The sequence below is a fragment of the Myotis myotis genome, unplaced genomic scaffold (assembly GCF_014108235.1).
Source record: "Myotis myotis isolate mMyoMyo1 unplaced genomic scaffold, mMyoMyo1.p scaffold_m19_p_2, whole genome shotgun sequence".
NCBI classification, from domain to species: Eukaryota; Metazoa; Chordata; class Mammalia; order Chiroptera; family Vespertilionidae; genus Myotis; species Myotis myotis.
Window position 1 is genome coordinate 116,877,588 of NW_023416324.1, and position 27,728 is coordinate 116,905,315.

Genomic DNA, 27,728 nt, shown 5'->3' on the forward strand with positions numbered 1-27,728 from the left:
TAGCTAGTATGTCCAGCACTATGTCAAACAGGAGTGGTAAAAGTGGGCATTCCTGTCTCATTTCTGTTCTTAGGGAAATGGTTTTAGTTTTTGCCCATTGAGTATGATGTTGGCTGTAGGTTTGTCATATAAGCTTTTATTATGTTGAGGTATGATCCCTCTTTTCCCATTTTGCTGAGAGTTTTTATCAGAAAAGGGTGTTGGATTTTGTAAAATGCCTTTTCTGCATCAATTTATATGATTATGTGATTTTTTTTCTCTCAATTTGTTTATGTGATGTATCACATTCATTGATTTGCGGATATTGTACCAGCCTTGCATCTCTGGAATAAATCCCACTTGGTCATGGTGTATGATCTTTCTAATGTAATGCTGGATTCGATTTGCTAGAATTTTGTTGAGGATTTTAGCATCTATATTTATCAGGCATGTTGGCCTGATAATTCTCTTTCTTTGTAGTGTCTTTATCTGATTTGGGATTAGGGTGATGCTGGCTTCATAGAAAGCACTTGGAAGTGTGCCTTCCTCTTCAATTTTTTGGAATAGTCTGAGAAGGATCAGTTTTAGTTCTTCTTTGAATGTTTGGTAAAACTCCCCTGGGAAGCTGTCTGGCAATGGGATTTTGTTTGCTGGAATTGTTTTGATGACTGCTTCAATTTCCTCCTTAATTATCAGCCTGTGGCTGCAGCGGTGGGCTTGGTGGCGGGTCATGTGGTTGCGAGTGGTGGCTGCTCCTCAGGCCGTCGTGGGGCCTCTGCTTCTTGGGCGGTAGCAGGCTGTGGCTCTTCCTCACAAGGTCTCGGAGCAGCTGCTGGCATAGTCCCAGTGCTGGGTACTAAGGCATCTGTCTGTCAGGAGGGATCCGAATTCCAGAACTCACAGGAGCCATCAGCGGGGGAGGCTGAAGTCCTGCTGTTTGTGGGCCAGAAGCCAAGGCAGCAGGTCCTTGGCCAGAGTGGCTGTAGGATCCTGTGTGGTGTCTGAGGGCCTCCTGGGTGGAGGTGAGGCTGGGCTCCCAATCACAACAGCTCTCCCCTTTATGATGGCACAGCCTCTACGGCACAGCCGGCCCACCGGGAGAGATTATAGCAGTAGCAGAGGCTGCCTGGCTATGTGAGCCGGTCCTCCAGCTCCTGAAGGTCCTGCAAGATCTAGCTGGCATGCGCGCACGCGCACACACACACCCCATATCCACACACTCCCCTTTCGCTCCTTCACTCTCTCACACTCTCCCTCACTGCCATCCTCCCAGCTGCCATCTTGGAATCAAAATTGAATGACTTTTATTTAGATTCTGAATTTGTTACTTGTGACACCTACATTGCTGATGTGAGTTTGACTGAATTATATAACCTTACTGAGCCTGTTACTTCATTTAAAAAATGAAGACTTGAAGTTTAAGATGGTGGCATAGGTAAAGACAGTACTCACTTCTTTTCCCACAACCATATAAAAATTACAACCAGACTTGGCCATTGTAGTTCAGTGGTTAGAGTGGTGACCCATGCAAGGAAATGTCACGGGTTCAATTCCTGGTCAAGGGCACATACCTGGGTTGCAAGTTTAATCCCCGTCCTGGTCGGGGCATTTGTGGGAGATAACCAATCAATGTGCCTCTCTCTCATCGTTTCTCTCTTTCTATCTGTACCTGCCTTTCTCCCTTCCATTCCATCTAAAATCAATGGAAAAATATCCTTGTATGAGGATTAACAACAACAACAAAAACCACTAAACGACAGAACAACCATCATTGCAAACTATCTGAAATCTGGCTGAATAAAAGAACTAGAACTAAGGATATAAAAAAATAAGCCCCATTGAAACTGGTAAGACGAGTAGAGATACAGAACATGCTGGCCCCACACCCATGTGTGTTGTATAAATATCTGGAGAGATATCTCAAATGCAGAGGTTCCCCCTGAATAGTGAGGGGTCTCAGACCCATACCAGGCCACACAACACAAGGTTCCAGTGCCAGGAAGATAAGTCTTAATAACTTCTGACTATAAAAACCGGCTTAAATTGTGGCTGAGTGAGACAGAAGTCTGCTGGAGTCCCACGTATTCTTCTTAAGGGTCTCACACATGGACTTATTCAGACTCACTCTGAGTCCAGCGCTGGGGCACTAGTGAGGAACTGCATTATCTGGAATCAGAACAAGAGCTAGGTGAACTTTCTCCCAGACAAAAGTGCTGGTGGATGCCATTGTTCCTTCCCTGAACCCTCTCCACAAAGAGCTTTGGGAAGGTGCCATATCTGAGTCTCCATCAACCTGAATATCATTGTTCACCACCTGCTGGTGATCCCTTGAGACTCTGCACCATCCATTTGTGGGCCCATCCAACTTGTTTCCAGTGGCTTTTCCATACAAAGGGCCCGTTTTGGCTCATGCTTCAGACTTTCCTAAAAATCTCTCAAACAAGCAGGATATGGCCTTATCATGCCACATACTTCCCACTAAGTAGCCCTAGGCCCATCACTAGCAGCAGCCAGCCTTGGTTCTTGTCTTGGCATCTCCTGGGCACCTCCAAGCACAGCACCACTTGAAGATCACTTTGTAGCTTATTGTGGTGGCCCCACACAAGGCGCAGGTGTTGGCTGAGGTGGCCTGGACCTCCTGGAAGAACCCATAGCCAGTGTACCTAGTAGACAGCTTCATATCACATTGAAGCACCATCCAACCACCTCCATGAATGACACATTTAATGGGTGAACTCAGTGGGCACCAGAGTTACTCTGAAGTAAGTCCTGCTCTGTTGGGTTCGCCCCTACACAACTGCATGGTGGCAGCCAGTCCTCACAATCAACAGGCCCAGGGGTAAATCCATACCACTGACATGCACATAGCAATCAAGGCTCAACTACAACAGGAGGATGTACAGTCCACAAAAGGCTGGGGGTGATGAGTAGAAGGCTCACCTGGAGTGCCCAGCTTGGGTGCCTGTGGAGGCTATGCCACAGGACTCTAAAGAACACCTGCTACATTAGGCCACTCTAAAAAGCCCAAGAGATATAGCAACTCTGCCTAATATGTAGAAACAAACACAGGACAGTTACCAAAATGAAAGGACAAAGAATCATATCCCAAATGAAAGAACAAACAAAACTTCAGAAAAATAACTAAACAAAATGGATACAAGCAATATACTAGATGCAGAATTTAAAGCACTGGTTATAAGGATACTCAATTAATGTAGGGGAAGAGTAGATAAACTTACCGAGAATTTCAACAAAGAGGTAGGAAACTTTAGAAACAAAGATAGAAAACATAAAAAAGAGCCATCAGAAATAATAAACACACTAAGGGAATCAGTAGAGGAGTAGATGAATCAGAGGATCAAATCAGAGATTTGGGAGTTAGGAAAGCAGAGAACACCTATCACAACAGCAAAAAGAAAAAAAAAATGACCCCAAGGAAATGAGGATCATAAAAGAAGTCTTTGGGACAAATTCAAGCCTACCAACATTCACATCATGGGGGTGCCAGAAGGAGAAGAGAGAGGAGAGCAAAGAATTGAAAACCCATGTGAAAAAACAATGATGGAAAACTTCTCTAACCTAGAGAAGGAAATAGACATATAAGTCCAGAAAGTGCAGAGAGTCTCAAATACAATGAACCCAAAGAGGCTCACACCAAGAAACATCAGATTAAAGACAAAGAGAGAATCTTAAAAGCAGTAAGAGAAAATCAGTTAGTTATTTATAAGGAACTCCCATAAGACTATCAGCTGATTTTTTAAGAGAATGTTTGTAAGCCAGAAGGGATTGGCAAGAAATAGTCAAAGTTATAAAAACCAGTGACCTACAACCAAGATTACTCTACCCAGCAAAGCAATCACTTAGAAATAAAGAACATATAAAGGGCTTCCCAGACAAGAAAAAACTAAAGGATCTCATCACCACCAAACTAGTATTATAAGAAATGTTATAGGTTCTTCTTTAAGAACAACAATAAAAGATAAAAAAATATGAATAATAAAATGGCAATAAATACTTATCAAATAACAAATTCTTTAAATGCAAATGGATTAAATGTTCCAATCAAAAGGCATATGGAGACTGCACTGATAACAAAACAAAACCCTTGCATATGCTGTCAACAAGAGACTCACTTCACTAAAAGTAAAAGAATGGAAAAATTTATTTCATGAAAATGGAAACAAACAAAAGCTGGGATAACAATGCTTACACCAGACAATCTAGATCTAAAAAACAAAATAAACAAACAAGCAGAACAGAAATAGAATCAAAGATACAGAGAACATTTTGATTGTTGTGAGATGGGAGGAGGATTGGGGTGATAGATGAAAAAGATGAAGGAATTAAGGACAAATTGGTAATTATAGAATAGTCATGGGGATGTTAAGTACAGCATAGGGAATATAGTCAATAATATTATAAAAGGTATATATGGTGTCAGATGGGTACTAGGTTTATCAGAATGATCACCGAGTAAACTATATAATGTATAATCATTGGGTTGTACACCTGAGACTAATATAACATTGTACTTCAACTGTAATTAAAAAATAAAATTTATTGCCCTAACCAGTTTAGCTCAGTGTATAGAGCGTTGGCTTGTGGACTGAAGGGTCCCAGGTTAGATTCCAGTCAAGGGCATGTACCTTAGTTGCGGGCACATCCCCAGTAGGGGGTGTGCAGGAGTCAGCTGATCAATGTTTCTCTCTCATTGATGTTTCTAACTCTCTATCCCTCTCCCTTCCTCTCTGTAAAAAATCAATAAAATATATTTAAAAAAATAAAAATAAAAAGTATTTAAAGTTAAGACACGCAACAGAAAAGGACAAGACAGAGTTATAAACATATTTAATTAGTGTATTATTTTTTAAGTAAAACATATAGAAAATAAAATATCATTTCAACTGAAAAAAAATTAAAAATGAATTGTTGAGTTTCTACCATAACCATAACCATACTTCTTTAGCTTAAAAATTTATTTTCAAAAAAGAATCAAGGTAAAGATGCTAGTGTATTACTGGACTCCAAAGGTCTTTCAAGGAGTGTCTTGCTTTTACTGGCCTTGAACCTAACTCCACTGCTAACCCCAATACAAACACAGTAACACAGCCACTTATAAACAAAATGGTACCCCCCAAAAGATAGCTATGGCAAATCCCTGGAACTCGTGAAAGTTACCTTATTTGGAAAGAAGGTCTTGGCAGAGGTAATTAAGTTCAAGATCTTGAGATAAGGTCATTTTGATGAACCCTGAATCCAATGAAAAGTGTTTTTATGAAGGACCTACCTAGGAGAACAGACACACAGAGAACAAAATTGTGTGGTGATGAAGGCAGAGATTGGAGTGATGTAGCCATAAACTGAGGAAGCCAGGAAGTGCCCACAGCCACCAGAAGCTGGAAAAGACAAGGAAGAATTCTCCCTAGAGCCTCCAGAGGGAATATAGCCCTTCCCTTCTGGTGCCTTTTTTTCAGACTTTTTTTCCTCCAGAACTGCAAGAGGAAATACATTTCCATTATTTTAAGGCACAAAATTTGTGATAATTTGCTAAAGCAGCCACAGAAAACTAGCGCACCTGTCTGTCTTTGCTTAGTTAATCCCCTTTTACCTTTCTCGTGATATAAGTTAGAATCCTATCTAAGCATTTTGTTTTTTCCCACCCTTGACAATGATTCATCTCACTTTCATCTTCCTTCTATGGCATGTTATTATGTCTTTAAAACACTTCTTATATTCTGCTAGTTACTATTTACCTTCCTATTCTGCCTCAGTGCCTATCTGATTATTGCAATAGAGTCTATTATTGCAATAGAGTCCTGTATAATTATGGGAGTTGACCCATTAATGCTGGAATGTGGCCATTAAATATAGCACCAGTTACTAACTTCCTGAATATTTGGCTACTTACTTAGAAGTCATTGTCTTAAAACTAGGTGAGTGGATGGCTTGATGGATTAAGAGTGACAGGAAAAGAGAGAAGGTTAAGAAGGAATTTTAAAACTACAGTTACATTAATAGCTTGTTAATCAACTAAATATATCTAAAACACAATTGCCACATTTTAAAATTTATTTACATCAGACCTGATTCATTAAAAAAAAAAAAAAGAAAACCACACAGAGTTCTAGGATACATATTGAATAATTCCAATTATCTGGCATTCTGGAAAAGGCAGAAGTTTGGGGACAGTAAAAAGATCAGTGGTTGCTAGGGGCTGGGGAAGGAGAGGAACACAGTATTTTTAGGGTGGTTAAAATAATCTGATACTATAATGATAGATATACCATTATATGTTTGTACAAACTCTTAGAATGTACAATTCAAAGTGTGAACTCTAGTGTAAACTATGGACTTTGTGTGATTATGACATTTCAATGTATAATCATGATTGTAACAAATGTACCACTCTGGTGGGGAATGTTAATAATGAGGAGTCAATTTTTGTGCCTTCCTCTCTATTTGGCTATGAAACCTAAAACTGCTCTAAAAATTAAAGTCTTTAATAATAATTAAAAGTGGGTGGGAGCGAGCAGATGTGAAACATTAAGGAATAGGTCTCCTGTAGCAGAATCTGAAGTGCCAGGATAAGTCATTCAGTGTCATATCTCCTTAAGACCTTCAGTCAGTTCACAGAGGCTATTGTCTAGAATAGTGAACATGTGGATGGTAGATAAGATGGCTATAGGTGCAAGAATCCAAACTTTCATGATTTCTAATGCCATGGAGAAAACACAGGCAACTATACTTTCACAGGTGGAGAAATTAAGGCTTCAAACAACCATGTTCTTTTTGAGAGCAAATCACTTTGTCTCTCTGAAACAATTTCTCATTTTTAAAAGGAAGGTTACTGCACCTACTTGGGGAAACTTCCAATCCTAAGTCCTCTTTTAAAAATGCCTCCTATTGCTTGTCATGTGCTTGTACTAGAACACTACCTCCCTGATGCCCTCTAAGGAAACCAGGAGTGAGACACAATTGGACCACCCAAAGGTTGATTTTTATCACCTGGAAATTCTCTGCTTTATATTATGCTGTAGCAGAGTTCCACATGCCTAGAAATAAACCCATTTGTGAAAGTATGCCAATTGTTGCATACTTATGCTTAAATATCTACTTTAAGAATCTCCTTTTAAAATGGTGCCTAATTAACTTTTTTCCAGGGGAGAAAATGTTTATAACTTCACCTTTAGAAATTGTTTTTAGAAAATAAAGTTCAAAGTACTTTGGAAAAAAGAAAGCTTATTTTGTACCTATAAAAAATACCCTACTTGAGACAAACATTAAAATATATTTAATTTCTCAATGAAAACTTTGAGAAAAACATAAACAAATGGAGTATGCTTAGAAGAGAAATTATGTTTCAATCTAGTGCTCTCTGCTTTTTTCTGAATGCTGCAATATATATATTAAAGTATTACATATGTCTTCTTTTCCCCCCGATTGACCCCCCTTTGCCACTCCCACTCCTCCAGGACAATCCTCCACTGCCCCAGAGTCCATGTCCATTGGTTATGCTAATATGCATACAAGTCCTTTGGTTGATCTCTTTACTCCCCTTTCCCCTGCCTTCTCTTGGAGGTTGGACTGTCTGTTCAGTGTTTCTTTGTCTCTGGATCTATTTTTGTTCATCAGTTTATGCTGTTCATTATATCCCACATATGAGTGAGATCATGTGATATTTATCTTTCTCCGACTGTCATTTCTCTTAGCATAATGCTCTCCAGGCCATCCATGCTGTTGCAAATGCTAAAAGTTCCTTCTTTTTATAGCAGCGTAGTATTCCATTGTGTAGATGTACCACAGTTTTCTAATCCAGTCATCTGCTGATGGACACTTAGCTGTTTCCAAATCATAGCTATTGTAAATTGTGCTGCTATGAACATACGGGTGCATATGTTCTTTCTGATTGGTGTTTCTGGTTTCTTGGGATATTTTCCCAGAAGTGGGAATACTGGGTCGAATGGGAGTTCCATTTTTAATTTTTAGAGCAATATCCATACTGTTTTTCACAGTAGTTGCACCAGTCTGCATTCCCACCAGCAAGGCATGAGGGTTCCTTTTTCTCCACATCCTTGCCAGCGCTTGTCATTTGTTGGTTTGTGTATGATAGCCATTCTGACAGGTGTGAGATGGTGCCTTATTGTTGTTTTTATTTGCATCTCTCTGATGATTAGTGACTTTGAGCATGTTTCCATATGTCTCGTGGCCTTCTGTATGTCCTCTTTTGAAAAGTGTTTATTTAGATCCTTTGCCCATTTTTTGATTGGATTGTTTATCTTCCTTTTGTTAAGTTGTATGAGTACCCTGTAAATTTTGGAGATTAAACCCTTATTTGAGATAGCATCGGTGAATATGTAACATATTTTTAAAGGGATAATAGTCATAAAAGAACAACAGGATGGTCACCTGGATTGTCTAACTTTATTCACACAGAGCAGACATGGGTTACAATGAATCTAAAGTGCTGACCCTGGATTAGTGTTCCCTGGAAAAGTCCTCATTAGTCCCAGGATTGAAACATAGGAATAAAATTCCTGAAATTATACAGGCTTCTCCAAGATATGCTATTGTGGAGGAACTACAAGCCTTAGTCAATTCCTAAGTTATTTAATTGTTTAGCAAATGTAGTGAATAATTCTCTGTATAAAAACCTGTTTCAGGTCCTGTAGAGGTTACAAAGATGAATTAGAGAAATTATACTATTATAGGTGAAAATGGGGTATCCATTTCCCCACTGGGTATTGGGGGTTGGGCTCTTAGGATATCTTGATAAAAATAATTTTGTAAGACTCACATGGGAGAATGAGTAATTTTTACCTTCGTGGAATTGTTTCCCTGGGTTTCAAAAGTTTCATTTTCCTTAAACCTGTCCTAGAAAAGGTGCAGCTGGAAATTCAGCAGCTAAAAAAATCCAGTGTCCAAGGTTTCCAGTCCCTGGTGGAGTGAAGTCCAGCAGGGTGTCAGGTTAGTCACAGTCCATTAGTCCATTGTGTGGGGCGCACATGGTTATGAGCCACATGGGCGAAAGCAGGGAGTGCATCCTCTACAACAGGAGACGCAGGAGCACAGGCAAGCAAGAGAGAAGGAGGTACTTCCTTTGTTAAGAAGCTTATGAATTTCAGATTTTGTATCCTTGCAGTGGCCATGCCCATCGTGGCCAATGACCTGCTGCCAGGTGTGTTCAACAGGAAAGCACTCTCCCTATGTCATTCAGACTTTACTAGGCATGCCTATAATATTCAACTTCCCTTTGTTCCTGTCCAGTTAATTAATAACCAGATTAAATACAACAATATCAGTAGAAGGATGGAGGAATAAGAAGAAGGGGACAGGGAAAATGGAGAGCCAGTAGAGGTCAGGACAACTTATGTGGTATGAGTTTGGATCAAGTATAAACCAGGGAATTTGAGGCTCCAAATTAAGACACTGGTTCTAGTGATGAAGTCTCTAAATTTTGTCTTCAGTAACCTTACTTGGAACCCCATTTGGGAATTAGGATAATGGAGAGTATTTAAAAAGTTTATAAATAAATAACATGGATTCAGATGGCATCATTCAGACATATTCAACCCCTTGCAATTATTTAACAACTAGGGGCCCAGTGCACTAATTTGTGCACCTTGAAAGGAACTGTGGGCCGTGAGGCTGTGGTGGGCACAGGGGCAGATCTCGACCCATCCACCACGCCCCTGCTTAGCCCCTCCCACTGCAGCCTCCAGCCCTGTCTGCTGGCAGCATTTCCGATTTGGGCGGGCTCTGGCAGTGGGTGTGAGCAGGGCGGCACCGGCAGCAGGTGCAAGTGCTGGGCGGGACTGGGACATGTGGGAGCAAAGAATTTTCAGTAACCACCAGAGGCTCGCTCAGATGACAGCAACCAGAGCCCCGCTTTTGTCTGGCGCCCCCGCTCACCTGCTCCACCATCCCACCATGGCTGACGCCCGCTATGTTCCGCATGCGCTCCCTGATGGTCAGTGCACGTCATTGTGACCAGTTGTTCTGCTGTTCTGTTTATTTGCATATTAGGGTTTTATATATAAAGATCTGTAGCTAGAGAATGCACAGAAGGGAGAAACAGTCATGCTCTCTGCCAGACACTTTCAATCTGTTATCTCATTTAACTTCAAAACAACCTCATCTTAATTTTAGAGATGATAAATATGAGACAGAAAGATTAAATAACCAGGTTCCCACTGCTGGCAAGTAGTAGAGCCAGGAATGCATATTCTCTTTATCTCTACCATGAAAATTCCCAAAGAGATATGCAGTATTAACCTTTGTGATTGTTTTTAAAATTTGGTTTATGGTTAGACTGATGTGTTCAAGGTAACTCTAGTTTCACTTTCATTATTCGTTGTTCCTTTGAATATGCCTCTGATAAGCAACTTAGAGCTGTAGGTGGTGTTCTCCTCCTTTAATCAGCATACCCAATGCTTGCACTACATTCATTTGTTTAACAAATATTTACTGAACTTCTTCTGTATGTTAGGTAAATATTCAGGTGCTTTAGATGTATACATTACTGAATAAAACTAATAAAAATACCTGTTCTAAAGGAGCTTACATTCTATTTAGGGGGCCATGAGAAATAATACAAAAATAATAAAGAAGTAAAGTAGATAGCATATTGAAAATTAGTAAAAATATGGAAAAATGAAAAAGAAATTCAAACAGGATAAGGGGGATCTAGAGTGTTAGGAATTAGGGCAAGGATCATGCTACATGGGTGATGGTGCTATTGAGAAGGTGAAATCAGAGCAAAAACCTGATGCAAGTGAGGTATCTGATGAAGCTGAGTCAGAGATAAAGGGGCCATTAGAACAAATATCTAAGGCAAACGTGTCCAGATTCTTTGAATGTTAAGGAAGCCCATATTACTGATTCTGCGTGACTGAAGGGGAGACTAGGAAGACAAAATCAATGGGGGAGGGACTGTCATTAAAGACATTCCAGGTCATTGCCTGGGCTTTGACTTTTACTCTGAGTTATATGGTGAGGTGAAACAAATTTTGACAAAAGGCCTGATGTGACAAGTTCTTCAAAGATAATTTTTTTCTACCACATTGGCAAAATATGTAGAGAGGAGGTAGGATAGGGTTGAAGCAGGAAGACCTTATTCATTGACTCTTAAAAGGTGAGAGGTATTAGTGGCTCAGACCAGCATGGGAATATGAAAAGAATGGGAACTGATTAGGTTCTGGATATTTTGCAGACATTGATTCAACAAATTTGAAAAGGATTTTATATATGGATTTGAGAGAAAAAAAGAATATGAGAATGACACTAGGTGTGTTTTTTTCACCTGAAAAGCTGGAAGAATGAAGTTTCCTTTAGAAAAACTATGATTGGGATGAAATACCAGAATTTGTTTTTCTAATATACTGAGTTTGAAATATTTCTTAGACTTCTGTATTAGTTGTTTGTTGATGCATGACAAAGTACCAAAACTTAGCAAATAAGAAATAACACTCAATTATTACCTCACATTTTTAAAAGTCCATATGATTTATCTGTTTAGAGTTTCACAATGCCAAAATCAAGACCTCATCCAAACTGGTTATTATCTGTAGTCTCTGGGAAATAATCCATTTTCAGGTTGTTGACAAAATTCAATGCCTTGTGGTTGTAGGACTTTTCCATATTTTCTTGCTGGCTGGTATCAGAGGGGTCACTCTCTAGTCATTGTTCATGATGTCTCTCTCTGTCTTCAAACACAGTAATGTTCCATTACATCCTTCTTTTGCCTCAAATCTCTCTGATTTGCCCATCTGCTCTCCTCTTCTGCTGCCAGCTTGAGAAAGCTCTCTGCTTTCAAAGATCTATTGGGATTATATCACTTTCACTTGGATAATCTTTCTTTTTACAATAGAAGAACATAACCACAGGAGTAACCTTGGTGGTAGGAGAGGATGAAAGAATGTACTGTATACCATGGGAGTCATTTTAAAATCCTTATTATCACCCAAGTGTTGATATTAAATAGCAGTTCTATAAATGAATCTGGAATTTGGGAATGAGGTGTCAGCTAGATTTTGTAGATGGTGCTTACAGCCTTGATGTCTATCTCCTCCACATCCTCCTTAAGCAGTTGGGAGTGAGCTGTTAGGTGGCACTCAGCCAAATGTCTGTCACAAGGTTAGACATTTCTAGTTCCAAATAAATAACCAAAAGAAACATTTCAGCGACTTCTTTTCTTTTCTCTTCTTTTCTTTTCTCTTTTCTTTTCTTTTCTTTTCTTTTCTTTTCTTTTCTTTTCTTTTCTTTTCTTTTCTTTTCTTTTCTTTTCTTCCCTTCCCTTCCCTTCCCTTTTCTTTTCTTTCTTTCTTTCTTTCTTTCTCTCTTTCTTTCTTTCTTTCTTTCTTTCTTTCTTTCTTTCTTTCTTTCTTTCTTTCTTTCTTTTGTCTTTCAAGGTAACATTTATTTTTTTAAAGTTAACATGTGCATATATAGGAAACTGAAAAATACAAGCAAAGAACAAAGCCATCCATAATCACAAGCAGTTTACAGTCTGACCTGTCCTTCTAAGTCCTGTGTATCTACACAACTAAATTTTCATTTTTATGTAATTGAGATGGTACAGTTATGTATCATGCTTTCTTACATATCATGAATATTTACCATTTCAAAGTCCCAAAGCTATGAGTATTTTGCTAACCAAGAATACCCTACACCAACTCAGTCTGGAGGAAAATGTAATCCTGCCTTACTTGGAGACAAAAATTTCATAAAGTACAAAAATAGCAACAGACCTCTAGATAAAAGATATTCACAAAGTTACAATTAAAATACTGCATTCCCTTAATGTTCCATAGCACAAGTACACAAAGTATAATGCTTCTAAGAGAATTATAATTTATAATTTAAAATATTAGCAAGGTGGCAAGTTTTGACTGAAGTACTTAACAACATATTCCTATAGCACAGCCTAAAGAGATGCACACATATCTGTGGTTATCACCACAATGTGAATATGAACACATCCACACACACCCCTCGCATGAACAAGTCCTGATGTCCATTTCTGAAATGGGTTAACAACTCCATGTCCAAGATGCCTATTTTCTAACAATTATAACAAAAAGATATTTACAAATTGGTTAATTCACTAGCTCTACTTTTTATCAGACATTGTCACCTAGTGATTTATTTTCTTGGGTGTATTTGCCTGGAATGTCATACATGCAGTGATAATGGATTTCTTTTTTGGCCTAGAAATTTTGGTCGCATAAGAAATCTACTTCAACCTCAGTAGCAGACTGTGGATGCTCCTTAAAATGTCTATTTGGTCAATCCTAAATGCATACTTCACTCACCACTTTAAAAAGACCTACATCAAAGAAAATTTGCCTTCAATATATATCATTACAAGAAAAAGATGATCAGATCTGAGCTAAAATTCAGCATCCAACAAAAGCAGAAATTAGGCTGCTCAGTGAGACTTATATTGAGCATATGCAGATGGAATATAAGTACTTAAGGAGAAAGCACTAAGACTTATATCACTTATCTTCTGGTGAATTAATTAACCTGAAGCTTGACTAATGGGAAGCTATTTTGCTGTTAAGGGTGATTAATTAACAAATTCTCCTACTTAGGAATTAGTGCTTACATATGCATATATGCATATATGTATATTAATATATAATGTGTATATATAAATTGCACTGCTAGGAATGATTATTTAAAATATTATTTTCAGTTGATTTTAAAATAGTTTAAATGATTTAAAATAAAAACAAAGAAACTGTCTCTTCCTGGAAGGTTCAGAGGCTAATAATGAATAGTCCCCATGGGCATGTTAAATTGACATCCAACTGAAAAGGAAATAGAGACAGGTGACTCTTTTCTTGTCAAAATCATTAGGCTTAATGCTAGAGTTCACAGGACAAATGAACTGTAGAAGCAATTGTGAGCCACACTTTTGTCATATGACATAATCCCTATCTAAGGGATGTGCATGAGATAGGTGGAGATGGGAAGCGGGAGGGGATTGTGAATAGCTGCCGGATCATTTCTTTTATATGTAGTTCAACTTGAATTAGGATTGAAAGAAGGAGAAAGAATGTCTTGTACTTTAGGATGAATAAATGTTGTTGAATCAGATGTTAAGATTGACTTTAACATACTTAATAGCATCCAGAAATCCAAAGGAAGATTACTCTGATGATAATGAATCTGAAATTTGTGTTCAAGAAAACCAGATTTCTTGGCCTGAAGGTGATTGTGGGGTGAGACTCAAGGAGAAAAAGCAGCTATTTCCTAATATTCAAAGAATTGTCCTGAGGAAGAAAGAAAATATTGGTTTACCATTATGTAAAAGGGTAGGGTTATAATTAATGATTGGAAATTAAGAGCATCTAAAGCATTTGAGATAAATTCAAGAATCTTCTTTCTAAAAAATTGGAATTTTTTACTTGAAGTATTTAATCAAAAATATTTTAATCAATATTTCCTCTTTGTTCTATATAAACAAAGTAATTTTTGTTTTTGCTCAGTTTTTGTTTCATAATCATAAGCTTAACTATACAATTCAGACTACATAATTTTTTCAGACTGATCTGAGGCAGATTCTATGAGCCTATTTAAAACGTTTTATTATAAATTGATTTCATTATGTTTGATTCTTCAATCCTCTTAAGTAGTAGGGGTCACTGTGTTAGTAGATAAAAGTTACTACTAAAGTTGTTTTTGATATTTGTTTGTTTGTTTGTTTGTTTGTGTTTTGCTTTTTTAAGATCTATCTTCTGTCTATTATAATAGTCCATGCCAGGGACTGCTAGTTTTTCCCAAAACTTCTCCCATTTCCTCAGAGGACTAGAACCCTATATTTTAACTTATCTCATAGTTACTCAGACTAAAGACTTCACTTTACAGCTTCCTTTATAGAGAGCTTAAACAAAAATAGGGTCAATGTATTGTAAGCAAAGTTGACATGTGACAATTTTCCTAAATCTGAGAGAGAGCTGCTTCCACCTTGTTGAGGGATGTTTAATGAACCGAAGACGCAGAGGTAAGAAGAGCGCACAGGCGATTGATGCCGGGCAGAGGGCTACAGCTCGCTCAGGCATGTAGCAACTCTGTACCCTCAACCGTTGCTTTTATTGGGTTTGGCACGAGGTTAGTGCGTCAGCAGTTAATCAATAAAATTTTGTTTTGTTCTATATTACAATAGTGCATTGAAGACAACTTTCAGCTGTGCACTCCCTTTCTGCTCTACCTATGATTATTTAATCTTATCTTTTCTCAGGGACCTAAATGTTCTGGGAACTCAAGATTGTGTGCAATCTTGACCCAGCATGACTCACTTGCAAGTCACATGGTGAACATTCACTTCTTCTTGGCAGGACTTCAGATCCTCGTTTACAAATATCCAGCTACACCACCTGTCTTTTTTTTCCCTCCTTTTTTTTTTGTCCTTCTTCCTGCTGACATGATGTCTGCATATGAAGAGAAACTCTTGGATTTTGAGTTGTCTTGAAAATAAAAATTATCACTGATAAAGAAACAAGATAGAAGGAGAGTAGATCTTATGTAGTTTAAACATGTGCACACACACACATACACACACACACAAGAATCTATGTAAGGTGATGGATATGCTAATTAGCTTGCTTGTGGTGAATATTTTACAGTGTATATTTATATCAAATCATGTTTTACACCTTAAAAGCATGCAATTTTAGTTGTCAACTATACTTCAGTAAAGTTGGGAAGGAAAAAAAAAGAAGGAGCCTGAGTCTCTCAGAACTTTGTGAAACAGAATTCTATTGCCTGTATCCAGGCATTTTTTATGAGAGAAAAATAAATAATTTTATACTACTGTATACTCAATTCTACAATGATATGTAACTGTATGATAAAACTAAAGCTATTTCTACAGCAATTCCTATCTGACAATAAGAATTCATCATAGGGCCTTAGCTGGTTTGGCTTAGTGGATAGAGCGTCGGCCTGTGGATTGAAGGGTCCTGGGTTCGATTCCAGCCAAGGGCACATGCTCTGATTGCAGGCTCAATCCCCAGTGATTGGCATTCTCCTTCATCATTGATGTTTCTATCTCTCTCTCCTTCTCCCTTCCTCTCTGAAATCAATAAAAGAAATATATTTTTAAAAATGAATTCATCATAGGATGTAGTTACACATTACAAAAATAATGTCTCACATTTCTTAAACATTACTATTAATTTCTTTAAATTTCACACTATTTCACAGCTCATATATGATCTGACAACCAGTTTAGTTGGTTTAAAAAAAAGTAGTTAGCTGTAGTTGTAACTGGCATCTTTACAATACAGATATTTTCCTTGGGAGATCTACCATTTAACCAGAAACTGAAACAATATTAAAGTATTCCTGGGGTCTCAAGATCACGCTGGGGAGAACCAGAGCATATTCAACCATATATATTAATAAATACTCTACAAGTGCCCTCATAGGACTCTGCAACACTATGCCTTAGTGACTTTCTAGCTATTTAGCTCAAAAGATCCTTTAGATTTTATATTGTTGTAGAAAAGAATATCCCACATTAGAGTAAGTTTATTACAAAATATTAAAAAGAAATATTTCTTTAATAATCATCCTATTGATATTTTTCATGACCTTGTAATTGGCATAGCATAGCCAGTAGACCATGGCAAGCTTTCTCCCCTGTATTTAAATGAACTTTACATAAGCCCAAGAAAATTATCTCAGATGAAGAAAAAATATGTTTTACAGGTTCAGGCATATTTGAATAGATTCGCAGGCTTGAAATCAGTAAGACATCTTTCCAAGACCAAACATCTTCCCCCTTTACAGAAAAATCATGTAATCATTTGCAGCTTAGGTTAAATATGAATTAACATATGTCAGAAATCAATTAAAATTTTGTCATGAAATCACAAACACTAAATTCCATTCAAAAATTTTTGAACTTGACTCTAATTTTGTCAATTATGTATATAAAGATAATGGACTAGGTGTTATAGAGAAAACCCAGATAAAAGTTTTTTCCTTTCAAGAGAGTTACTCAACACTGGAGTAGAGGTGCATGTCAGAGATACATGGAGATTTTTTTTCGAAACATGTTTCCAGCTCCATGCATAACTTGTTGAAGCAAAACTAGAGAACGGTATCCTACTAATGTCCTTTTTCTCAAAGTAATGGAACCTCTAAATTTAGGTTGGTCACCTGGCTCTCCAGAATGACGACACCACTTTTCTTTGTAGCTACCTTTGGTCACGTAATGTCTCCAGGTGATTCAAATGGACCCCACTAATATTTACAATCGCTTGTTATAGCTTTCCATTAGCCTGAATCTAGGTGCTGACTGAGATTCTCCCCTCTGGGAGACTGACAGATCTTGACACACCCTCAACTACTGGGAGCTATTAAGAAATACAAATAGAGTTTCCCTTCAAAACAAACTTTGGGAGAGCAAATAATCAGGCTGCCTTGCCCAGTGGAAGTTTTTAAAATCATATTATGAAGTAAAACCATAAAAAGGACCCTCAGATAAAGACATATATGTTTCCATTTGACTTGTGAAAGTTCAACTTAGCAGTTTGCATTGATGTTTACAGATTCGGCTCTGCCTTGTGATCTTCTACAAATGCAGGCGAACAGGGTGCGAACTGGCATTCCTACAGCCGCATGCAGGGTCTTAAATCACAGGGATTAAGAGATGTTTGTTCCATAGAAATCACTGGCAAAAAAAAGAAAAAAGAAAAATATTTCTAAATATTTCTCAATAACAATGAAAACATGATTCATTTCTTTTAGTTCAGTAGGTATTTCAATTAACCAGAGTTAATTTCTCAGCCATACTGTAACTGAGATAATTATATGGTACACATTTGACATGGTACATATGTAACTATATCTATTTGACCTTGGAAATACAATGAATGTATACTAGATGTTACCGTAACTTGTAAAAAATCCAGGGATCTTGCTCTTATTGAGCCTGTGTAATGATTTGCATTTAGAGTGACCTGAGATGACCTCATTGTTTTTGTTTAAAGAAAATATAATAAAAACAAAGAGAAAAACATTTATTCTTATAATGGTATTAGAATAAAATGTGTTTTTAATATGACATCAAAACATTCATATTTGTATTTTGGCTTACATAGTCAAAATAGAATGCTAGAGAGTTAGGGAGTAAAAACAAAGCGATTAATGACAACTATTTATGTATGTATGTCTGTATGCATGTATTCATGAACTTATCTTTGGTATTTCAAGAGTTATCAAGCTAATACTATGGCTAATTTACAACTCTCCTTGATTAAATCCCAGCTAAAATTTTATGCTGATGGCTTACTAATGAAGTCTATAAAATATATTAATAATAGTACAACATATAGTTAGTAGAGAATAATCATTGTGGTTAATAAAAGGGTGAGCAGTCAGAGATCCAGAGAGCTTAGTGTGTCTTGGTGATTTTCTCTAGCATTTTAAGTAATAGAGAGACACTGAGACTTTGTGAACAAGAATGATTTTTACTGATATACAGATGCGTCACTCGGCCCCTTTCAGCACTCCAACACTTGGCCTGGCGTGAGGTGTCCAGGGAGATGAGTGATTGCTTTCAGGGAATTATAGTTGGAGAAATAGGAGACTTCCTTTAAAGCATAAGAATATAAATAGGACATGTTACCTTGGAGTTAGAGGGGAGCACACTGTTAAGTGTTCTGTGGTTCTCCTGTGAACTTGAGTCAAGAGCATTTGTTTTGGCTGTACTTAGGGAAACAGTGGCCAGAGGAAGGAACCATCATCTTGTGGTCAGGCAAGCTGAAAATTCCTGAGTTTCTCAGCTTTGGCACCATTGACATTTTTGGCCAGGTTATTCTTTGTTGTGGGGGCTGTCCTATGTACTATAGGATGTTTGGAAATTCTCTGGCCTTTAGCCACTATATATGCTATTAGCATCCTCGCCTTCCCTCCACCCAAATACACACACCCACTGTGAGAACCAAAAAAATGTCTGACATTTGGCATTCTGTGCAGAAAATATAATTGCCCTTGACCAAGAACCACTTAGTTACCTAATGACCAAATTCACAGAGTTTTCAGATAAGGGATTGGCTCATTCTGCAGCCACATTTCATGAAATGAGTATAATCTGTGAGATTAAAAAATATATGGATACAAAAATCAACTAATTCTTTTCAAATGCTTAGCAACAATTTTGCTTACCAACTAATAAGAAGAGGTTTTATTTTCTATATTTTCCATCATTAAAAGCATGGCTCACTTTACACCATTATTACTTAGTATCAGAGATTAGTAAGATCACATATATACTTGTTAAGAAAATAAATAAAAGATAAGATGGTATTCATTGTTCATAAATAGTAAGATGTTAGAGGGTGTCATTGGAATAGAGTGAATAATGGTATCAGAATAAAAATGAATATAATTGCTAAGATACCTAAATCTTGTTTAATGGTATCAAAATCAGAGCAAATGTTGGCAAGTCAGATAAAACCTAACTGATAAACACATATTTAAAGAAGGGAGCTGAAACACTGGAGTAATGCTCCATTGCTCCCTGCTTCTATTTGTCACCAAATTGTTAAGTACATAATCATCCTGAGGATAGGGTTCAGTCCCTTCCTATTCCACTGTTTTAGTTCAGTTTGCAAATATATCTTACTTGGAATATTGTTTTTTCTAAATGGGTTTTCTGCTTCCAAATATATTTTTAAGAAAGTTAATTTTGGATCATGACATTTTCTTGATGTAAACTCACATTATTAACTCTCTGTCTCCAAAAGGAAAAATCTAAGACCTTTGGCAGTAAACATATTTAAAATTTTTAATCCAGTCCCTGCCTACCATTGTTACCTCTTCTCCCACTACTCACCCATAGGCTCAGATACCCCAACCATGCTATCTTCTGGAAGTTCTTGGGAGTTGTCAGGCTTTCTTTTATCTCTGTGACCATCCTCATGCTGTTTCCTCAGTCTAGATTATTCTCTGCCTTTTGCCTGATTTGACCTTATTTTAAAATATATATGCATCACTTGATTCTTAGTCAAAAGGTCATCTTCTCTGTGTAGATTATTCTTGCTGTACCAAGTATTTCTCCTACTGTTCACTGCACCTTGATTTAGTGTGTGCCACCTTCACAGTTCTTGTTCTCTTCAGTCTTTTTTGTATGACCTACGTTAAAGCGTTTCGTATGTTGTATTGCAACTGTCCATAAGTGGGGTCTTGCTGAGCTTTTCTCTTTCCTTCTGTTGTCCTTTGAGAACATGTAGGTGGTGAAGTTTATTCTGATTGCCTCTCTCAGGGGACCTTCACTGGTACCTTCTTAGTTCTGTATCTCCCTGCAGCTGCCAACAACCAATGCAAGTTTCTATATCACAGATACCATAAGAGCCCCATATCCAAATCTCTTACCCTTCCAACCATCCCGGAGCCCTAACTGGTTTTCCCAGACCCCTGCACCAGACTCTGGAAAACAGAAGCAGAATGACAAACACTGAGAACATATGGAGGGTTCAAATCCTGGATCTGTCACTTACTCACTATATGATATTGAACAAGTAATTATCCATAAAATATGACTACTAATGGATTCACCTCAAAAGGTTTTATGAAGATGAAATAACTAAAATATAAAAAGCAATTAAAACCTGGCACACATTGAGTGTGCTATCATTACTTGCTATTCTTTTATAATATAAAGATGTTACTTAAGAACAAGCTAGCAGGTTGCCAGAGGGGAGGGGGGTTGGTGGGCTGGGTGAAAAAGGTGAAGGGATTAAGAAGTACAAATTGGTAGTTACAAAATAGTCACAGGGATGTGAAGTGCAGCATGGGGAATATAGTCAATAACACTGTAATAACCATGTATGGTGTCAGGTGCGTACTTGAATTACAGGGGGATCACTTTGTAAGTTATATAACTGTTTAACTACTATACTGCACACCTGAAACTAATATACAATAATATATAACATCAACTGTAATAGAATTATAAAATAAATGAATACATATATTGCCTCACAAAAAAGTCAAGCAAGCTGCTCAGATGGTTTAAGAGTACAAAAAGTACAGTTTAGTAGAGAGCTTAGCAGAGTGATTTACTAAGGCTCAAAGCTGAGCTATTTGAGTTCTATGACTGCGGGTAAGTGATGTACACTCTCTGTGCCTCAGTTTCATAATGTACTAAATAGAGATTGTTATTCTTACTTCATTGGGTTTTTGTAAGGATTGAATGAGTTAATCCATGTTAAGTAAATAGAATTTGTAAAAAATTAGCTAATTTGTTATTATCAAATTAAATTAGGATGGAAGCCTGTGCAGAGATATGTCTCACATGGACCCCCTCCACTCAATATTTCTCTCTTTTTTCAAACTCCACCCTTATTCATTCACTTTGGCACTCCCCCATCTGAGGTTTCCCTCTTATCTCTTCCAGCATTTAGAAACCTTGAGTAGCACTACACTCAGCCAGGTGAGCTCTAGAGGAGAATGGCCTTCCCTCTATTAATGATGATTTGGTTCCTCTAATTCCTGTTTAATTTCCAGATATAGTTATGGCCTGGTATTTACTTGGAGTCCCCCAAAAGAAAGCAAATCTTAAAAATCTAAACTTGAAATTTTCTTAAGCGTCAACCTAGCTAACTGTATCCCATGTTGAGAAAGAGTGTTTTCCTACTAACCCCATTCTGGTCATACCCTTCAGAAAAGTTTGACATCCCTACCAACATCCTTTCCATTGCCTAAATCTATTTGTCAGTTCCCTATTCCACATAAGGCTCAGGTAATTACAAAAAGTAATTCACTAATTATGAAAGGTTGTGTTGTTTCTTTCAAGAGCAATGGAGCCAGTAGATAGTAAATATGTTTGGTTCTAGAATCTTGCTTAGAATGTGATGGTGAGGGAGTTGGCAAATTAATTTACCAACATCTGTTTACATTCTTTTAAGGAGAGAGGGGAGGATTAGGTAAACAAAATGAAGAATGGCTGGTAGAGAGGAAATATAATTCTGAGTTACATGTGAACTTACTGCCCCAGAGCCGGTGCTGGTCAGTGGCTGGAGCGTTGGCCCACGCACTGAAGAGTCTTGGGTTTGATTCCTGGTCAAGGACACATACCTAGGTTGCCAGTTCCATCCCCAACCCAGTCAGGGCACATCTGGGAGGCAACAAATCCATGTGTCTCTCTCACATCGAGGATTCTCATTCTCTCTCTCTCTCTCTCTCTCTCTCTCTCTTTCTCTCTCTCATCCCACCCACTCTCTAAAACTCAATGGAAAAATGTCCTTGGGTGAGAATGAACCAAAAAAAATTGAACTTACCATTTTAAAGTTATATAGATGTAAAATTTTAAATTCACTAGTTATAAAATCAGCATCATATGAACTTTTCTTACTTCCCTAATAAGTTTTCAAATTAAAAGTTGAATGCAAATTGATTATTGTTTCTAAACCAGGGGATAATCTTTGTGTTTGTTTTGTATATCCCATCAATCTATAAATATTATTTTCTATATATTAAAACATATTTTAATAACTGTCTTTTGAAATGTACTATAGTTTATCTCCACAAGATAAATTATTCTTCCAAAAGTACCTCTTTCAATAACATGATTTGAAAAGAGCAATTTATCCCATTTTGAAAGTGGTAGCATCATAAAATTGGCGGTTATCATTATATAGCAATTGATTACTTTAAAGTACATAAATGTATAATTCATGCATTGTGGCTTACTGATTAAAGGGATAAGTGACCATATAAATAATACTAAGATGCAGGCAGATTTCAAATATTGGCTAGAATGTTTCAGTCATGATAATTCACTTCATGCAGTAGAGACTGAGTTACTTTGACATGATTTGCTTTCATCCACCTCCTCTTCATTCAAGGACATAATCCTTTTTACATACATATATTTTTTATTAATTTTAGAGAGGAAGGGAGAAGGAGAGAGAGATGGAAACATCAATGATGAGAGAGAATGATTGATTGGCTGCCTCCTGCAGGCTACTGGAGATGGAGCCCACAACCCGAGGATTCTTGTATCCAGTTGTTGACTATAACTATACCTTATGATCAATAATGTTTTCATAAATATAATTGCAAAAGACTGACTTAGTGAGCTCTGTATTTCTATAGTGATATACACAAACACATAAAACATGTGCTTCCCCGTTGTGTGATTAGCACAGCAGTGGTGGAGTCTGTGTTGGTGTCCAAAAGTTTGCTTACAGCACTCATTCGGGTAACACCCAAAGAAACTGACTAATGCAGAAGAGAACTGCAACTATTGAAAACTTGCCCTGCCTGTTTTATGACTGGGGATAAAAATCATACACATGGTGTTCTTTGAATAAATATTTCAGACCCTTTTATGAATAATTAGTACAGACACAATCCCCTTTAAACGTCATGGGGTGAAGTAGAGGAAAAATAAAATGCCTTTTATGTTCCGTGCCTTTCCCTACTACATTGCTGGAATCCTCCTCCAGCCACACAATAGATTAACTACCCTCTGTGCATACTCTGTTTCCTCAGCCCTTAATATTCTGAAGCGGGGCTGAAGCAGTCGTTATCTGGGGAGGTTCCTGGGCAATTTTCAAGCTCAGCACTACCCACCCAAGTGGCAGCGACAGCGGCTTTCACAGAAGCCTTATTACTCTTAAAAGAGCAATTTGGTTGGTTGCACGGCTATTAGGATCACACAGCAGCCTGAAAGCTGTCAGTACAAATGCTGCTCATCTTTTTCACACGATACTGACATATTTTCTCTTTTCTGCTGGACACAGACATTGCTGTTTTTATCCTTTGCAATCAAGCTCACCCAGAACGCTGAGGACTATATTCCCACGGAAAGCAAAGTGGAGATCAGGAATTATTGTACAGCCCCTGGAGCAGGAGCAGTGCTGCTGCGTCCGGAGGAGCCGGATCCGGGAGAAATGTAGCTTGGCTCAGGGCTAGTCGGGGAGCTGCTCCTTCAGCTGTTAAAGATGGCAAAACAGCACCTGCCTCGGGTTTTTCAATGATTAACGCTATTTCAATAACCGGGGGAAGAGGATGTGAGACACTGTGTGAAATTAACTTGTGGAGATGTTATCATCAGAGAAAGTGGGGAAAATTACTAGACTTGAACTTCTCTTCGTTTTGATGCTCTGTTTCTCTGGACCAACTCTGAGCAAGCTGACTCGGCCCCCCTGGAAAGGAAAGCCTTGGAAGGGGGGTAAGTGGTGAAAAGTTTGTGGTTAAAGATCTAATTGGAGTTAGCCAGGCTGATTGATGGTAACTCGACAGCTGAAGGTAGAGGGACTGCTCTGTGTGAAATCAGATTCCTATTTCAGGAAAGAATCTGTGTTGCAGGTGGCTGGGAAGAAGAGTTTTCCTCTGTTATTGATATAAATACATTTTTCCCAATATTTGATTTTCTGGGCTATCAAAGCATTACAGGGATTTTCCCCCTGTGGAAGGATATAGGGCCAGGTGCATGCTGCTCTAATTCAAGGATATGTTTGGTATTCCTAAGAAGCTGCATTATTTAAAAAAAGAAATGGGCCCCAAATATGTTAGATCTCGGAATTGTTAGCAGATTTTGTGAAATGATCAGAAGGATGTGTGAGAAGGGGAATGTCAGGAAAAGCAGCACCATCAACACTGATTTTCTGGCTGACTCTATCAGTGTTGATGTGTTAATAAAGATAAATCACATTAACTTCATTGGGAAAAAATCTGTTGAAAGAGACTGAGCCTTTCAGTATTTTGAAGTGCTATAATCCATTTCTTTCTGCTGTTGAAAAAATTATGATGAGAGGTGCTGTTTGATACTTTGAACATGCCTTTTTATAAAGTTCTGTTGATGCTGCTTTTCTTGAATGCCATTTGTTTCTACTAAACACACGTTATCGGGGTATCTGTTCTGTGAATGCTGTAAGCCAAAATGAGGCTGCAGGAATATCCCGTGGGAGACTTTTGGGGCAGCGTTTGCCTGTTTTGGGAGCAATCCTGATGGGAGCTGTCTGAGGATGTTACTGTGCAGCAGCATCCTTTCAGCAGCATCTGGACCCACTCTGAGCAAGCTGACTCGGACCGCCTAGTATTTTGATCTTGGCTCTAAAATGTTTCCTGGATCTTCCCACCTTTGCTTTACTGTCCGCGTTATGATGTGAGGTTAAAGAGAAGCATGTGCAGCAATAAGAAGTTATAATAATTTTTCACAGCACCTCTGCAGGATTTTCTAAATACACAGGCTCCTTCAGTTTGATCTTTCTGTTTTGTCTTGTTGCATTAAGGTCTTGCAAATCTTCCACCTACTGTACCTTCCAGGGAAAAGTTCCAACAGGCACTTAGCTGAGATGGTTGGTGCAGATGCACCCCAAGGAGTGGAGCTGCAAATTATTTTGGGGTCTTGTAAATTATGTCACTCTGTTACTGTCTTTTCTAGTGTTATCAGCGATTTTTTTTTTTTATTTTTTTTTTTTTGCAAGCTGCAAGCTGTTATTTATGTTAGTCTGCATGGCAGCATTTTGGTAGCTTGGGATCTAGAGATATATGGTGTTATCAACTCTAGGAGATGTCAGGCATCTTAACTTGTACTCTCTATATAAATTTTTTAAGAATAGTGGGCACTTCTAAAATATATGATTTGCTGTGGTAAACTTTAGCAGTGGAGTTTGGAGCTCTAGCAACCCAGTGAAAAAGTTACATTGCTGCAAGATTATAGAAAAATTGTTAACCTAGTCAGAAGGTTTACTTCAAAGTGATTGCACGTGTTCCTAGGCATTTATTCATTCTGCACAGCTTGAAATACAGAGGCACTGGGTTTTATTTGTAAATCAGGTCTGAAAGGTTTCATTTTTGAGCACATGACTGCTTTTTCCAATGTCCTCTAACTAGCTCAGCTAGAAAGTTGCTCTCTCTGCTGTGCAACAATGATATGACTCAGTCAAGTTCAGGAAGAGGCAGTCATAGCAACATATTTCATTTACTGTTAACAAAGTCTTGTGTATTTTAGAAAGGTCAGGCAAGTTACTGGAAAACTTTAAATGTATTGGCTGTTCTTTACTTTAAAATTATTCCCTTTTCAGTGCCTCTTTTTGTCATTGTATATGCATAGCATAAATATTTTCTACAGATTCCGGGTTTCTGCAAAGTAGTTTTACATTGATATGCATATGTATATGTATATGTTTAAATATTTACTTATTCATGAGCTTGGCTATTTGATGGTGGTGTGTTATGTTCTTTTGTTTGTTTGTTTTTTTGTTTTGTTTTGGTGGGTTTTTTTTTTTTGCATTCGCATTGCCTGTTTGCATTTGTCTTATTCTGATGGAGCAGCTGTCAACCTCCATATGGCAACCTGCCCACACTGACAATTTACATTTTTGTTGTATTAACAGAAATCACCATTCTGAGAGAAGGGATTATTGGGACAGGGCTGGGGAGTGGTAGCATCATAGGCCAGTGAGTAGCTGGGGCCTGTGGGGAGTGGTACCTACAGCATGTGGCAGGCAGCTCAAAACAAGTATCTGTAAGCTGACTTGTTAGAGCATTTGGTGAAAATACTGATTATTGTTGGCTACCAAGGGATTTTTTAAGCTCATCAATGAACATGAATCACAAATATAGGCTAATAGGCCCACAAGTTTTCCCTCAGGCACATGCTTTTGCATTTAATCACAACATGTGAACTCCCTAGGGGAAAGCAGGCGTCTCATCTGCTTAGTTTAGAGCAGTAGAAGTGATCCTAAGGTTGTATTCATGACAAACTTACTAGAAATTCTAACTACACTGCTGAAACCATCTTCATTAGGATTGAAGGACCTAATTATTTTGCATTTAATTACTCTCATTGGGAAGAACATATAAAAGATGTAAACAGCTCCATTCCAATGAGCACAACGTTATAGAGAAGTTTACATTATAGGTGATCAATATATGTAACAAAAAGGATATTATTAGAAGTTAGAATTTAAGCAAAGTTTTAATATTTGTAGCTGCTATTAAAAGTAAAAATAGTCAATAAATAAGTATAAGTAGTAAAATAGGAATAAAAGATAGGATAAGGCTAACATTAAGGGTGATAGTCAAAACATTTAGCACCTTTGTAATACAAACAGTGACCAATCAGAGTAGCCACTGACAAACTAAGGGGAGGGGCCAATGCTGACTGTCAATAATGCCCCACCCACTCTTCATTTAAATTCCATAGAGCTGTTTGTTGAGTTCATTCAAACTTCTCAGTTATGACAAGAGTTAAATTCTGTCAATAGAGCATGACATTATTAAAACTTTTGACGATTAGAAGATACTTTCACAACACTTTGACTTGCTTCCTTTTATAAATTATAGCAGCCACTTGTTCATATCTCTCTTTGCTAAACAAGAAAACCTCTCTGGCAGTTATCTCCCCCTCTCTCTGAGTAGTTAGAAGGTATATGAGTACATGCTATCTCTTTGTATTATTTCATGGTGCATTGAATCACTGCCATTGGGAATATCCAGAGTGGCATTTTAGATTTTATGTCATAATTGTCATGGTCTCACATACTATATTGATAATTATTGATATTTTTTGTTTGTTTTGAAATTTTCTGAACCTTTTTTTCTTTTACTTTAAAAATTTTAAAAAAATGTGCTGGTGTCATTTTTACAATATTGCTTCTGACTTCTTTTCTAGTTATATGAGCTAGTAAAAAAAAATTTTACTTTGTTTTAGTAAGTACCTCACACAACCGAATATCTTAAATTCCTGCTATTGTGTAAGAAATAAAGTTTGTTATTAA

General features: G+C 37.6%; 1 protein-coding gene across 10 annotated transcripts in view; it reads left to right on the forward strand.

The window, feature by feature from the left end:
• The first annotated feature begins 23,603 nt into the window (after nucleotides 1–23,603).
• Nucleotides 23,604–27,728, forward strand: part of ROBO2 (roundabout guidance receptor 2) — a 1,562,785-nt gene continuing 1,558,660 nt past the window's right edge. For 4 of the 10 annotated variants that reach the window (XM_036349422.1, XM_036349425.1, XM_036349419.1 and 1 more), the window contains exon 1: nucleotides 23,605–24,172. In XM_036349422.1, coding sequence (XP_036205315.1) covers nucleotides 24,043–24,172 — 130 coding nt within the window. In that variant the 5' untranslated portion in view covers nucleotides 23,605–24,042. Of the gene's footprint in view, nucleotides 24,173–27,728 lie in introns of all 10 variants that reach the window. The other 6 variants (XM_036349427.1, XM_036349418.1, XM_036349424.1 and 3 more) reach the window with 4 other exon arrangements.